The sequence below is a fragment of the Arachis ipaensis genome, chromosome B4, assembly GCF_059453495.1.
Source record: "Arachis ipaensis isolate K30076 ecotype BB chromosome B4, ASM5945349v1, whole genome shotgun sequence".
NCBI lineage: Eukaryota > Viridiplantae > Streptophyta > Magnoliopsida > Fabales > Fabaceae > Arachis > Arachis ipaensis.
This window is the reverse complement of record NC_142439.1, coordinates 119046890-119060080: the sequence shown is the minus strand read 5'-3', so window position 1 is coordinate 119060080 and position 13191 is coordinate 119046890. Positions and strand designations below refer to the sequence as shown.

General features: G+C 39.5%; 1 protein-coding gene across 1 annotated transcript; it reads right to left on the bottom strand.

Annotated features, from left to right (window-relative positions):
* Positions 1-8786: 8786 nt before the first annotated feature.
* Positions 8787-11632, bottom strand: LOC148568949 (uncharacterized). The gene is made up of 2 exons (XM_088483423.1): positions 11566-11632; positions 8787-10663 (listed from the first exon to the last, which is right to left on the bottom strand). Exons 1-2 carry the CDS (start codon positions 11630-11632, stop codon positions 8787-8789), a joined length of 1944 nt encoding a protein of 647 aa, XP_088339549.1.
* Positions 11633-13191: the final 1559 nt, after the last annotated feature.

The following is a 13191-nucleotide window of genomic DNA, read 5'->3' as shown; positions in this document are numbered from 1 at the left end:
CAGAAATTCCTATATAGAAACATTGTCACAAAGTTCGGAGTTCCGCACTCCATCACCACAGACAATGGCACTCAATTCACAGATGCAGGATTCAGGAAATTAGCAGCCGACTTGAACATAAAACACCATTTCACCTCCGTCGAACATCCTCAAGCCAATGGATAGGCCGAAGCTGCCAACAAAGTCATATTGGCTGGGCTGAAACGGAGACTGCAAGAAGCAAAGGGAGCTTGGGCCGAAGAACTTCCACAAGTCCTATGGGCATATCGAACAACACCACATTCAACCACAAACGAATCACCATTTCGATTAGCATACGGAGTGGAGGCAATGATCCCATTAGAGGTCGAGGAAGGGCCCCCTAGAGTGGTACACTACAATGAACAAGCCAACTTTCAACTTCAAAGAGAAGAACTCGACCTACTTCCAGAAATCCAAGAAAGAGCTCGGATCAGGGAAGAAGCGCTAAAGCGCCGAATGGCTTTGAGATATAATCAAAGGATAGTGCCAAGAAATTTCGCTGAGAATGATCTCATCCTAATCCAAAATGACATTGGAGCAACTCGACCTGGAGAAGGAAAGCTGGCAGCAAACTGGAAAGGACCCTACCGAGTTACCGAAGTACTTGGAAAGGGCTACTACAGACTGTCAGAACTCGATGGACGAGAGTTCCCCAGATAATGGCACGCACGCAACCTAAGAAGGTACTATAGCTAGAAGATCTCATCATAGGATGCACTATTTTTCCTGAAAAGGTTTTTTAATGAGGCACCAAGTTGAGATCTAGAAATTATTCGACTTAAAGGGATGAAAAACTCCCGCATGTATATATTTGCATTTTCCTTTTGAATAAAATATATTTTAGATATTCTACAAATTCTCAAGACGCATTAATCTGAAGCATTCATTGTCCGATTATAAAGCAACAGATCGGCAGAAAGTGAACAACAGATTCACTGCACGATCACGATGGAAGACCAATAAGGATGAAAATGTGATTCATCTAAAGCTCGACCAAACAAAGACAGAAACCACCTTCTACAAATCGGCAAAGATGAACACAGAATAATGTAAGAAGTTATCGAAAGTGATCTGAAAAAAGAACCTGACGAGGTCTTATGGATTGCTAAATAATAACTTAAAGACTAGCCGATGTTGAGAAGTCGGACCAAGTCAACCCAAGTTATCAGCAAATCCCTGGAAAGAGGTCTGGCCAACCCTATAATAGAGGAATTGCTATAACTTAGAAGAGATCGACCTAACAAAGTCGGTCTCCTACAAACAAGTTATAAAAAGTAATCCCTGAAAGAGACCTGACAAAGGTCCAAGAAAGAGGATTACGAAATAACTTAGAAGAGATCGACCTAACGAAGTTGGTCTCCTACAAACAAGTTATAAAAGTAATCCCTGAAAGAGACCTGACAAAGGTCCAAGAAAGAGGATTACGAAATAACTTAGAAGAGATCGACCTAACGAAGTCGGTCTCCTACAAACAAGTTATCAAAGTAATCCCTGAAAGAGACCTGACAAAGGTTCAGGAAAGAGGATTACAAAATAACTTAGAAGGGATTGACCTAATGAAGTCGGTCTCCTACAAGAAACAAGTTATATAAGTAGTCCCTGAAAGAGACATGACAAGGTCCAAAAAAAAGAGAGGACTACAAAAATAACGGGAAAGAGGACCAACGTAAAGAAATCGGTTATACAAGCGAAAGTGAGAAACCGAGAAACAAGTTGGAACTGCCCATCCACAACCTCGAAAGATCCAACCCACAAGCAACAAGTGCAAAACAATTCAAAGAGGCCGAAGGCTCCGACATTTTCAAAAAGTGCTAAAGACAAGCGCAAACAAAGCATGATATGAAATACAAAAGCTTCAGGGTCAAGCCCAAAAGCTTAGAAGCTACTTGTTGTTTTTCAAAATGAAAGTTGCTAAACAAGCAACCAAAAGAAATACCAACAGTCAGCAAAATATCCAAACTACAAATAAAGAGTTTAAAAGCCCACAAGCCGGGCCAACTACACAAATATCCAAAGAGAAATCAGCAAAGATCAGGAGCTTTCCCGGCAACATCAATACAGGGAGAAGGAGGCCGAGTCTGGATAGGCACAGCATCCACGGTTCCATCATCCCGGTTCAGAATCTGGCAATCCGGATCAGACACAACTGGAGGAACTGAAGAGGTCGACACTTTGGCAGAAGACACAGGGGGAGGTTCAACATCATCATCATCCTGGTCATCAGGGACAATCTTACCATCCCTCACAACATTATCCAGGCTAAAGAGAGTAAGGTCGGCCTCAGGAGCAATAATTCGAACCTGCTCTTTCAGGTTCTCATAGGCAGCAGTTACGCTGCCAACAAGATGATCCTGGAGCTTGGAGTAATCAGCTTGGGAGTTCTCCAACTCCTCCTTCAAACGTATTCCCTCCCGATAGGATGTGACATAGCTATCTTTATGCCTCAGTGCCATGTCCTCGGCCAGCCTCACAGAAGCCGCCAGAGAGAGGGAACTCGCCTTCTCATTCTCTAAATCCTTCTTCAATTTAGCTACCTTTATTTCAAGCTCCTCCTTCAGGCCCTTCATCCGATCAAACTCCTGTTTAGCCTCCTCCATAAAGGCTTTGGTGGCATGGAGAGGAAGATTTTGAGCAGCCCGGTATAGGACAGCCCCCATATATGCCATTCTAACACTGCTTCGAGTTATAAAGTCCAGATGGCGAAGGAGCGACACATCATCCATAGGAAGGGCACCAAAGGGACCGATTTGCTGATCTACGAACTCGATCGCATCAAAATCAGGGGCATCAAGGTTGAAAGGCTCAATTGTTTTTTGCTTCTTGTTAGGAGGAGCAGCAGAAGCAGCGGCAGAAGACTGAGGAGGCTCAGCCAGACGAACCCGAGGAGTGGGGATCACCTTCCTCGGCCCAGGAGAACTCGGCATGGGCGGCTTCACCTGCGCTTGAGAAGATCCCTCCCTGGCCGCCTTGGCCGAGATGTTTTGAGTAGCAGTCGCCTTCTTTGCCTTTTTGAAAGCCTTCATGGAATTATTGTTTTTTGACATCTCTGCAAATTCAGAAACCAGTCACAGTAAAAGGTTACAATCACAAGAAGAGAAAGCCAAAATAAGAAACAATTACAGAAATAAGTCAGACAAGTACCCAAAATAGTCTGAACCAGGGACGGGTCATTCAAAAACTTTTTTGTATCAAGATGGGGTGGCTCCCCCGATAAATCCTCAAGAACAACAACAAAAGCACGCTCAACCTCATCAAGCATCTCCCAGGTATAACGAGACACCCTCACATCTTTCTGCCACTCTAAAGGAAAAGCAGGTTCATCATTTTCATCAAGAAAAAAGGGGCGGGCCCCCTCGACAGCACGAACTCTAAAGAAGTAATTCTTAAAGTCTTTAAAAGAATCGTCATACATGGCAAAAATATTATGGCCCTGGGCAGACCTGAAAGAAACCCAGGAAGCTTTCTTTTTGGAAGAGGCACCAGGCTTGGCCGAGACAAACAGATAAAGAAAAAGAGTCTGAGAAGGTGTTACGCCTAACTCTCGGCAAAGCAGCTGAAAAATCTTGATAAAACTCCAAAAATTTGGGTGAAGCTGGGATGGGGCAATGTTACATGACCACAACAAGTCGGTCTCGAAAGCAGTAAAAGGAAAAGTAACGTCCAACTGGCTGAAGAAATATTCATAAGCATAGAAGAAGGGACGCTCCCCCTCGACAAAAGTAGGAAAACAAACCCTCTCGTCAGAGTCAGGAGCTACAAGCTCATAATCCCTCTCCCGGGCACTGCTACCACAAATCCTATGACATTTTCTCAGCTCTACACAAAACTCAGCATCCACGACAGAGACACACATTAAGACGAGGGAATCCAGCCAATCGGACATTCCCTCGGGAACTTTAAAAGACACCTCTACAATGTTATTGCGAGAAGACATGAGGTCAACTAATCCTATAATAAGAAAAGAAGATTGGATTACTAAAAAATATCTCGGACGAGGGGCAAAACAACTCGACAGACGAACAAACAGAAAAAGAAAACCCCAAGACTCAAAACCAAAATCCTGGGGCTTCCTTTGGAGGCAGTAACAAAGCAAGGTTTCAGGAAAAAAGCTACAGCTTACGTTCCAACATTTCTCAAACAAGAAAAGAAGATCTCAAATAGCAAACATTTCGAAGAAGAAAAATACAAAGTCATCGAAGCCACTATCTTCCTACAGTCTATCAGCAAGGAGCATTGACGAATGGATTTTTGACGGTTTAGAATTTCACAAATGAAATCTCGTTGAAGTATAGTCTCTAAACCAACAATAATCCTTTCATGCAAAAATTTGTTTGTCACAAGTACAAACCCCTAAAATCTATAAACCGAAGTATTTAAACCTCGGGTCGTTCTCCCTAGGAATTACAATGAAGTGTCTTGTTATTGGTTATGGATTGTATTTTGGGGTTTTGGGATAAGAGACATGAAATGTAAATGACAATGAAAATAAACTAACAACTAAAAAGCACTTGGCAAGGTTGTGAGAATTAGAAGTCCTATCCTAGTTATCCTCCTCGATTGTGACCACAATTGTCCATTGCTACCACTTAGTTAACCTCTAATAATGGAGGAAATTCAAGTGGATGAATCAACTTGATTCCACAAGTCCTAGCCAACTCCCAAGGGAAAAACTAGCTTTAGTGGTATCTAAATCAATTAGCAACTTCTAATTATCAATCAACAAAGACATTAGATAACTCAAGTGTCACTAATTACTCTACCTAGGCCAAGAGGAACAAAATCTACACTATATCTAGAAGAGGCATTTCAACAAACACATAGAGTGCAATAGAAGTAAACATTATTAATTGCAAGAATTAAAGGAATCTACAACTACAAAGGTAAGAGATCAACAATAGAAAAGCAAAGAAGAACAATTATTATGAATTACCTCTTATTGAATTGAAAGAAAATGGAAGGAACAATAGTAGATCTACAACAAAATATAAGAACAACATAAAGGAAATTACAACTAAAGAATGGAAGAAGAATGAATGTAACAACAAAGAATTGAGAGGTAGAAGGAGATGATAGCATGAATTAAAATCTAGATCTAAGATTATTGAACTAAACCTAATCCTAATTCTAGAGAGAAGTGAGAGCTTCTCTCTCTAGAAACTAACTCTCACTACTAAGCTAAGCTAAACTAAACTAATGATAACTAACTTCTAAAGTATGAAAAGTATCTTCATTCCCCCTTCAATCATTGGCTTAAATAGCATCAGAAATGAGTTGGATTGGGCCCACAAGGCTTCTAAAATCGCTGGCCACGTTTGCATTAAGTGGGTCATGTGCCACCATCGGCGCATCCGCGTACCGTGCGCGTGCGCGCCCCTATGCGCGATACAACTATGGCAAATCTTATATCGTTTCGAAGCCCCGGATGTTAGCTTTCCAACCCAACTGGAACCGCATCAATTGGACCTCTGTAGCTCAAGTTATGGTCGTTTAAGTGCAAAGAGGTCGGCTTGACAGCTTTCCGGTTCTTTCATTTCTTCATGAGTTCTCCAACTTTTCATGCTTTCTTTCTTCATTCCCTTGATCCAATCTTTGCCTCCTAAACCTTAAATCACTTAACAAACATATCAAGGCATCTAATAGAATCAAGGTGAATTAAATTTAGCTATTTTGAGTCCTAAAAAGCATGTTTTCACATTCAAGCACAATTAAAGGAGAATATACAAAACCATGCTATTTCTTGAATAAATATGGGTAAAAGGTGATAAAATCCCCAAAAATCAATACAAGATAAACCCGACAAATGGGGTTTGTCAAGCATCCCACACTTAAACCAAGCATGTCTTCATGCTTAAACCAAAAATGAAGTAAGGGTATGGCATTTATTCAATGGAAACTAACTAAATGCAATCTACCTATATGCAACTATCTAAATGAATGCAAGTGCTTGGTCAAAATAAATCAATTCCCAAGAAACATATATGCACAAGGGCTAAGGACTAGCAAGTCTAATCCACAATTGAATTGAGTTATTAAATATTTTTACAAACTTGCATGAAGAATGATGATCATAGGTGAAAACATGTAATTGAGCATCAAACCCTCACCGGATGTGTTTGCACTCTATTCGCTCAAGTGTTTAGGGTTGATTCACTCAATTCTCCTCTATTTCATGCTTTCCAAGATTTGTTTTTCTTCTAACAATCAACATTTATTTCATGCATGCATACAAGTATCATGAGGTCTTTTCATTGGTTGTAATGGGGCTAGGGTCAAGGTAGGATGCATATTTGGTCAAGTGAGCTTGAAATTTGAATCTTTGATAAGCTTAAACTTCCCACCTAACCTATGACATCCTATACAATTAAGTTCTAATCTAGCTACCCATTTTTCACTTTTTCACATACTCATGCATTTTCTTTTCATTTCACAACTCATATGCATTGATCTTATTGAGCTTCACCTTGGGGCATTTTGTCCCCTTTTTATTTCTTTCTTTTTCGTTTTCTTTCTTTTTCCATTTTTTTCTATACTTTTCATATATTTTTTTTTGTTTTTCTCATTTTTTCTTTCTTTCAAACTATATACAAGAGTACCAATGCATAAGGTCTATACATTTAATCAATACATGAGCATGTACCCAATTCCCAATATTTACAATAATAATACAAAACTACCCTTTTATTCACCCAATGTCCCAAGGTTCCCACATTTGAATGATACACACACTCTAGCCTAAGCTAATCAAAGATCCAAATAAGGACATTTATTGTTTTTCGCTTTAAGGCTTGTAATGTGCTAAATTAAGAACAAGTGGGTTAAGCGTAGGCTCAAATTTGCTAACAATGGAAGATAAAAGGTAAGGCTATTTGGGTAAGTGAGCTAAATGAAATGATGGCCTCAATCATATAAATGCATGAATACACAAAATAATGGACATAAAGAATCAAACAAATCAAAGATTACAATCATAGAAAGAGAATAATGCACACAAGAAGGAAAAATAAGTGGTTATAAGATGTAACCACACCGTTAGGCTCAAATCTCACAAGCTTGTGTTCTTAGCTCATAAATCATGTTCCACAAAATATATAATTCAAGCAAGTTCTATGAAAAGTTTTCCACTCAAATCAATTGGTGCCCTATAGATAGAAATCCTTGGAAAATTTCATTATTTTGACTAAACTTATTGTGTATATATATGCAAAAATAAGAAAATGCAACAAAAATCCAAAAAAAACTAAAATGAAATGCAAAAGTGTTGGGATTAGAAATTTGTCACCCAAAATCGCCGACCGGTCGGACGACCTCCCCACACTTAAAAGTTTGCACCGTCCTCGGTGCACTCAAAGATGAGCAAGGGGGTACGACGACTCTCCGGATTGCTATGTGTTCTTTCTTCCGCTTCCATGGTTGCTTGTGGTGCATTCGTTTTGAAAAACAAAAATGTAACACTATAAGATGAGAAGATATAAAAGCAAGGAAGCATACATTGTTGGAATGAGGTAAATCACTAGAATGAGGTGAGTGAATTAGTGTGACATTAAGAAATATTAGGTGTGTGAGTTCTAAATTGCGCGGTTTAGAATACACATTAGCATAAAAGCTATGTCACAAAAGAAGCATGCACTTCACTTATCCTAGTGTGCTTGAGATGCTTTAAGTAAGCTTGTAAGGTAAGACAAGCATTAGAGAAGCATGAAAGCATTCAAGTCAAACATATGGATGGATATAATCATGAAATACAATGCATTAAGGTAAATGCTCAACATTATCCATCAAGAGATTGCCTAATCAAAGAATACGGTTCAAATCACATGGTGGCCAGCTACAACATGCAATTCAAAAGAGTTATAAGCTCGAAGACAATTCTCATCACTTGGTATTTTTCAAAAGGTAAGCATGAAGAACTCAAAACCAAGTAACAAAATATAACCTCAATCATAGAATCCAACAAAAATTATCTAAAAACATTCATGCTAAAATAGCATTTAGGCAATAAGGGATATAGCAATGTATAGTAAACAAAGTCAATACTCCAACACTTATGATGAAAAGAGAGAAAATAAAATGAAAACTAAACTAAAACTAACTAATCAACTAACTAACTAACTAATTTGTTAACTAAAATAAATGGTTGTCAATGGTGTTTGGAAGTGTTGGATGAGGGGTAGGAGGAGGGAAGAAGAAAGGAGAAGGAAAGAATTGAAAAGAGGAGAAGAAGAGAAAAGTGGATGGGAGAAAGAAATCCGCGCGTACGCACACATGGCGCGCGCGCGTCGTTGGCTTATTTCGGCAGTGGCGCGTACGCGTCGTGTGCGCGTGTGCGCAAGTGGGGTTTGTGCCAGAGGCACAACGTTGGCGCGGCGCAGGCACAACTCTCTGGAAAATGTATGGAGGTTGGAACTTCTCAATCCGCGCGTACGCACGCATGGCGCGCGCGCGTGGATGGTCGAAAATGCTGGAAGTGCGCGTACGCGCCATGTACGCATACGCGTGGATGGTGCTCTGTTTTTCAAAAATTTTTTCTATGTTTTTGCACCAATCCAAGCATTCCAAACCTCCAAACAGCTACCAAAACACCATAAAACCTTATTTAACATACTTAAACTACCAAACATACTTAACTAACTAAACAAAATATGAAATTAAACTAATTCTACCAATATATACAAAAGAGAAAATGAAAGGATTTTACCATGGTGGGTTGTCTCCCACCTAGCACTTTTGTTTATTGTCCTTAAGTTGGACTTATGGGGAGCTCCTCATCAAGGTGGCTTGTGCTTGTATTCATCTTGGAACTCCCACCAATGCTTGGTTCTCCATTGTGCCCCAAGATTCTTCATGGATTGAGCCAAGTCTTGATGGAGTTCTTCACAAGCTTGGGGCTCCCAAAGTTGATCCTCTTCTTGTAATCCGGGATCCCACACTTTGTTTTCACACCCATCTTGAGGTTGATCATCATTATTAGTCCAACCGGGTGGTGAGTGAGGTGAATTCTCTATATAGTGGCCAACAATCCTCCTAGACCCATCTAATTGAGCACTACTCCAACCTTTATATCTCATGTTTGATGCATCAACCATAATGAGCCTTGATTTGCAACGCCAACCACGAAACATCTTTCGCTTACGCTTCATCCCACAAAGGATCCTAAGTTGACCATCCGTTTCAAGCAAGCCATACTCAAGTGGGACAATAAAGCTAATAGAGATGAATTTTACCCACTCAAGTGAAGGAGTAGATGACCACCTAGGCAAAGATGCTTCCAAAGATCTTGACAAAGCATAACCAACCCCCGTTCTTCTATTTCTAGGGACTGCCACCTCTTCACAAGATTTCTCTAATTCAATCCTTTGTTCATTAATAATCAAACTATCTAAGCCTTTTCCCTTAATCAAACTATAATTGGGAGGGTGAAAGGAGTTTACCTCCACAACCTTTTCAAATGCACCGGGAGAAGGTTCTTCAAGTTCAAAGGATTCTCCACTACTAGGACTTGATGCTTGCTCTTTATTGCCATGGGAACTCAGTTCTTGCTCTATCCCATCCAAGTCTTCATATGGCATATGCCTTGGAAGGTGTGCACTTTCCTCCCTAGCATCAATTTCAATCATCTTGGAGGGGTTTTCTTCAACTCTATATTTCCATGGAAGCTCCGCATCTCCTAAGTCTTCTACCACTTCTTCCTTGTCTTCAACAATTAAAGCTTCCTCCAATTGTTCCAATACAAAGCAACTTCCCTCATTTCCCACCGGAGTTTCCAATCTCTCCTTCATGCTATGTTCTTCATTTGATTCTCCACATGTAGCCATGGGAGTTCCTTGAGTGTTCAAGCGTTGGGAGGCTAATTGATTTGTTACCGCATCCAAGGCGGCCATGAAATTTTGCACATCCCTTTTCATCTCTTCTTGCCCTTGAACAAGAACGCCAAGGGTTTCATCCCTTAGAGATTGGGGTAGGTGGAAGGTTTCATTAAATTGGGGGGAGGGTTCATAGTAGGAAGGTGGTTCTTCTTGGTAGAGTTGTGGTGGTTCTATGTTTTCCACTCTTTCCACTTGTTGCACAACACACTCCATGGTTGCTTGAAATTGATCCAATGCTTCCTTGAGACGATCCCTTGACTCTTGTTCCTCTTGGATAATATGATTAGGATCATGTGGCTTTTGGATCAATGGATATGAGTATTCTTCCATGGGAGGTTGTGGTGGAAAGTAGTATTCATTTTGTGGTTGGAAATTTTCATATATTGGAGGTGGTTCATCTTGGTAATAATGTGAAGGAGGTGGCTCTTGAAAATATTGATGTTGGAATGGTGGTGGCTCTATATGTGGTTCATATTGCTCATATGGTTGTTGGTAGGATGGATATGGATTAGGGTCATATGAAGATGGTTGGTAAGAAGGGACTTGTGAGTATGGTTGGGAGTTATGTTGAGGGTATGGATCATAGGCATATGGTGGTGGTTCTTGAAAGTCACAAGGTGAGTCATCATAGCCATTGGATTGGTATGCATCATAGAATGGCTCTTCTTCATAGTGCATTGGTGGAGGTTGTTGCCATGAGGATTGATCATATGCATATGGCTCCTCCCACCTTTGTTCATCCCATTCTTGATACACATCTTCATTATAGTCCTCATTTCCTACAACATGTTGATAACCAAACTCATAGCCAAGGTGAGAATTCATGATAGCAAGAAGAAAATGAAAACAAAATCAAATAAGAAGCAAGAAAATTAAATCCTAAAACTAGCAAGAGCTAACAAAAGCAAACATATTCACACTATTCACATATATACAATAACCAATAACATAACACCATTGCAATTCCCCGGCAACGGCGCCATTTTGACGAATGGATTTTTGACGGTTTAGAATTTCACAAATGAAATCTCGTTGAAGTATAGTCTCTAAACCAACAATAATCCTTTCATGCAAAAATTTGTTTGTCACAAGTACAAACCCCTAAAATCTATAAACCGAAGTATTTAAACCTCGGGTCGTTCTCCCTAGGAATTACAATGAAGTGTCTTGTTATTGGTTATGGATTGTATTTTGGGGTTTTGGGATAAGAGACATGAAATGTAAATGACAATGAAAATAAACTAACAACTAAAAAGCACTTGGCAAGGTTGTGAGAATTAGAAGTCCTATCCTAGTTATCCTCCTCGATTGTGACCACAATTGTCCATTGCTACCACTTAGTTAACCTCTAATAATGGAGAAAAGTCAAGTGGATGAATCAACTTGATTCCACAAGTCCTAGCCAACTCCCAAGGGAAAAACTAGCTTTAGTGGTATCTAAATCAATTAGCAACTTCTAATTATCAATCAACAAAGACATTAGATAACTCAAGTGTCACTAATTACTCTACCTAGGCCAAGAGGAACAAAATCTACACTATATCTAGAAGAGGCATTTCAACAAACACATAAAGTGCAATAGAAGTAAACATTATTAATTGCAAGAATTAAAGGAATCTACAACTACAAAGGCAAGAAATCAACAATAGAAAAGCAAAGAAGAACAATTATTATGAATTACCTCTTATTGAATTGAAAGAAAATGGAAGGAACAATAGTAGATCTACAACAAAATATAAGAACAACATAAAGGAAATTACAACTAAAGAATGGAAGAAGAATGAATGTAACAACAAAGAATTGAGAGGTAGAAGGAGATGAAAGCATGAATTAAAATCTAGATCTAAGATTATTGAACTAAACCTAATCCTAATTCTAGAGAGAAGTGAGAGCTTCTCTCTCTAGAAACTAACTCTCACTACTAAGCTAAGCTAAAATAAACTAATGATAACTAACTTCTAAAGTATGAAAAGTATCTTCATTCCCCCTTCAATCCTTGGCTTAAATAGCATCAGAAATGAGTTGGATTGGGCCCACAAGGCTTCTAAAATCGCTGGCCACGTTTGCATTAAGTGGGTCATGTGCCACCATCGGCGCGTCCGTGTACCGTGCGCGTGCGCGCCCCTATGCGCGATGCAACTATGGCAAATCTTATATCGTTTCGAAGCCCCGGATGTTAGCTTTCAAACCCAACTGGAACCGCATCAATTGGACCTCTGTAGCTCAAGTTATGGTCGTTTAAGTGCAAAGAGGTCGGCTTGACAGCTTTCCGGTTCTTTCATTTCTTCATGAGTTCTCCAACTTTTCATGCTTTCTTTCTTCATTCCCTTGATCCAATCTTTGCCTCCTAAATCTTAAATCACTTAACAAACATATCAAGGCATCTAATAGAATCAAGGTGAATTAAATTTAGCTATTTTGAGTCCTAAAAAGCATGTTTTCACATTCAAGCACAATTAAAGGAGAATATACAAAACCATGCTATTTCTTGAATAAATATGGGTAAAAGGTGATAAAATCCCCAAAAATCAATACAAGATAAACCCGACAAATGGGGTTTGTCAAGCATCACCAACATCAAACATGCCAAAGCAGAAATCATCAAAGACACAACCTTTTTTCAGAAATCAAACAAAATCATCACTATAAAGCTTCAAAATCAAAAGCACAAACAGAAACGATGATAACGTGCAAACGTCAAACAAAGAGGAAAGGCAATAAAGATCCAGACTTTCTCCCAGAACATACAGCAATCTGGCACAACAAAAGCAGAAAGATCCAAACTTTCTCCAAGCAAAATCAAGACTTTCTCAAAGCAGACACAAAAGTGACGTAGAAAGAGGAAAGAAAAAGAACCAAACCTGGGAAAATGGGAGAAAACTGCAAAGGAAAGCAAAAAAGCGGAAGCGACAGGCGAAAGAGCCACCCCTCGAACTCACCAGAAGCAGAAAGCGAAAGGTGAAGTCCAGAACCACCCCTCTTCCACAAAAAGCAGTAGCAAAGCAAGCATCATGAGGAAGGAACTATGAACTCTAGGCAAGAAACAGAAAGCGAGAACGTAAAAGGAGAAGTTACGTAGAAGAGCGAAGAAGAGAAACCATTTTTGATTGTGAAATTCAAAATAAAAAGCTAAGGGAAACAGGGCAATTAATACCAATTAATGAAGGTATTAAACCCTCGCACATTCCCAAAAACAAAGCGCTGGTATAAAAGCGCGCACTTTTAGAGGAAAACGTTCTGCATTCAAAAGATTCTACAAAAGGAAGAAATTGACGAAATGCTTGAACTCGGTTTCACCAAAGAAGGA

Excerpts from the sequence above, each read along its gene's own strand:
- LOC148568949 (XM_088483423.1), bottom strand. The coding sequence starts at position 11,632 with ATGTTGTTCTTATATTTTGTTGTAGATCTACTATTGTTCCTTCCATTT. Across the intron at positions 10,664-11,565 it reads TTCTTTCAATTCAATAAGAG|GAAATGAGGACTATAATGAA; the intron begins GTAATTCATAAT and ends AACATGTTGTAG.